The sequence below is a fragment of the Cibotium barometz genome, chromosome 15 (genome assembly GCF_041138505.1).
Source record: "Cibotium barometz isolate CiBa-2024 chromosome 15, ASM4113850v1, whole genome shotgun sequence".
Classification (NCBI taxonomy): domain Eukaryota; kingdom Viridiplantae; phylum Streptophyta; class Polypodiopsida; order Cyatheales; family Cibotiaceae; genus Cibotium; species Cibotium barometz.
This window is the reverse complement of record NC_141060.1, coordinates 27,799,758-27,802,474: the sequence shown is the minus strand read 5'-3', so window position 1 is coordinate 27,802,474 and position 2,717 is coordinate 27,799,758. Positions and strand designations below refer to the sequence as shown.

The window sequence follows — 2,717 nt, the reverse complement described above, 5'->3', positions numbered from 1 at the left end:
GCAGTGAGTGGCACACCAATGCCTGTGCAACCACACTATATTGGTGATAACATTACAATTAGCCGGCAAAAAAAAGCCACATCTATAAACCTTGAGGAAGACAACTCATCACATCGTCCGGAGTATGTCACAGAAAATCAGCCACGTAAGAAACAATATAGGAGACTAAAATTTCCACCCACTCTTCCTTCAGATGTAGAAGGTGGTTAGCACAATGCAGAGGGAGTAGCAACTAAAGAAAAGGTGCAGGAAATTGTGGAGAATGACATACACAAATCAATGTGGGCTATACGTTGGACATAGCAAGGTCACTTGCCAAGGATGGTTAGGTGGACATAGCAAGGTCACTTGCCAAGGATGGTTAGGTGGACAAGATGGCAAGTGTAAGAAGAGAATTAAAAACTGTGAGCAAGGTGTTCTAGCTCAATCTTCCTAAGGTATGAGAGAGTGGGTTGGGGGCTAGAGGAATCAATTCATGTGGTTTTTTAATAGTAGGCATGGATAGTATGTAATACTATCTATCAATCACCTACTAGACCCCCAATCGTATGGCTAGTTGGACAAGGTATAAACTTTATTATGGATGAGATCCGAGCGTTGGAGGTTGGTGGATTTGTGTTGCAAAAGGGACTACACCAGGAAGCAAATGATACAGCCCATCGGTTAACAAAGTACAGAAGTGGCATATCCGAGTGGTCCAAGTTTACTTTAATAGTTTTGACAATTGGGAATGAAATAGCTTCTAGTTGATAGAGTAAACTCGGGTGAAATAGTAAACACCCGTGGCCCGAGTTTAGTTATACACATTCTGAGTTTACTTTCATGTGGTTAAAGACCATGATGAAATAACGTCTCATCGATAAAATAAACTCGGGAATAGTAAGCTCGAGTTAGTTGTACAGTTCGAGTTTACTTTCATAGTTAAAGACCATGATGGAGTAGCCTATAATCGACAAAGTAAATCCACACTGTGAACGTAAGTAAACTCAGACCATGATTGGAGTTCACTTGGGAATGGAATGCAATGTAACGAGCTTTAAGGCAAACATGTTTGCTACTTAACCACATGAGGTTAAAAAAACATCAAGATAGACATTAAGATAATATGACCTCAAGATTAAGGTAGACATTAAGATAATATGACATCAAGATTTTGTAATATGGATTGAGTACACTTATGTAATAAATGACAAAAGTTGAGTATATATACCTTGATGAATCCAAGAACAGGCCCAAATTCACCTTTTAGGAACGTGCATGTTATAAGCTCGTGGTACTCAACCCACAAAACTATATTACTTAGCAGTGCATTTGCCCTATCAACTACTCACCAATGAGGTAATAGCTCTAGTGGTTGATATGTTTAACTAGGAATAGGAGGTCCTAGGTTTAAACCCCACATGGTACTTCCTCAATGGCATTGTCTACAGGTGGATTTAAAAAATGCCTTTACGCACCATATCTATTGTTGGCAAGGATGCACTGTTCTGTGGCTCATGAGAAATTTGATCCCATGACCAAGCAGGGTCTGTGTCCCATGCTCTCGAATTTGGTCTACACTGCCACTTGTTAGCATACCTTACATCCAGGAAACCACTACATTCATAAGATTGTGTTTAGTTGTTTTTAATTGCTGTAATATATTATCCTTCTCATTGGCAGCTCATGTTTCTGACGAAGAAAGATACTAAGTCTTGTACACAATATGAAATTTCCTTGCTACTCTTGTGTCACTAATCTCTGCTGCATCCCAAGACATGATGTCCCTTCCTCATTCCATCCACAACTCCACTCTTTGCACCCACAATAGTGAGATTACATTCACAAGGTGAAATAAGCTTGGATAGGTTCCTAACGTACAAACAATATACTCTCATTATTAACAACTACAAGACAAGATGGATAACATTGAAACCATTATAAATTTTTCCCTTCCCTCATACATTCAATAGGTGTGCTTCTCAATGACACAAAGGCCGTTGATGAATTTGAAATCAACAACCATATTTGATAGAGATGCGTAAGGATATCATTAGATGTAATTATATTTTAGGGCTTGAAACGTTGCTAAATAAGGAAGGTTTTAAACAGGAAAAGAACATTAGTTATTAAAAAAAATTAAGGCAAAAAGGTCATCCCACCGAATTCACATAATGATAGGAAAAAAAAGATTGGACTAAATTCGCAGATAAGAAATTAGCAGCAACAGAGATGATTAATGAGCCTTCTGCAAAAAGACAACCAAAATCAAGAGACAAGGAGTTTATAAAAAGAAAGCGAAGCCATTAGACAAGACCGGGGGAGGAGTATGGTGGATATGGCGGCTGGGCCTTACAGAGGGAGGGAAAGGAGAATGGGAGAGAGGGTAGTTCCCAAAATTGCTTCGTGGGAGAGGAGGCGTGCTTAGGATGGCTTCTGGACAAGGAAGCCGCTGACCTGCACCTGCCTCTTGGCGTCGAAGCCAAGAACGCGGATGAAGGCGGAGGGGTACGCCTTCTTGCACTCGTTGATCTCTCTCAGCACGGCAGCAGCGTCGGTGCAGCCGAACATGGGCAGCTTCCACATGGTCCAGTAGCGCCCATCGTAGTAGCCGCTTCCATGGAAATGCTCGCGGTAGACGCTCCCAATCTGCGTACACATGCACACCCTTCGTTAACATCACCTCTCTCGCAGAGCTCGAGCGCTTTAATAAACCAGCAGCTGCCATCGTCCCTCAC

The 2,717-nt window shown here is 41.3% G+C and overlaps 1 protein-coding gene across 1 annotated transcript in view; it reads right to left on the bottom strand.

Moving 5' to 3' along the window:
• Positions 1–2,196: 2,196 nt before the first annotated feature.
• LOC147631127 (ribulose bisphosphate carboxylase small subunit, chloroplastic 1/4-like) overlaps positions 2,197–2,717 on the bottom strand; it is a 994-nt gene continuing 473 nt past the window's right edge. Inside the window, exon 3 of the mRNA XM_086809478.1 lies at positions 2,197–2,628. Within this exon, the coding sequence (XP_086665604.1) occupies positions 2,404–2,628 (225 nt within the window). The 3' untranslated portion in view covers positions 2,197–2,403. The remainder of the gene's footprint in view (positions 2,629–2,717) is intronic.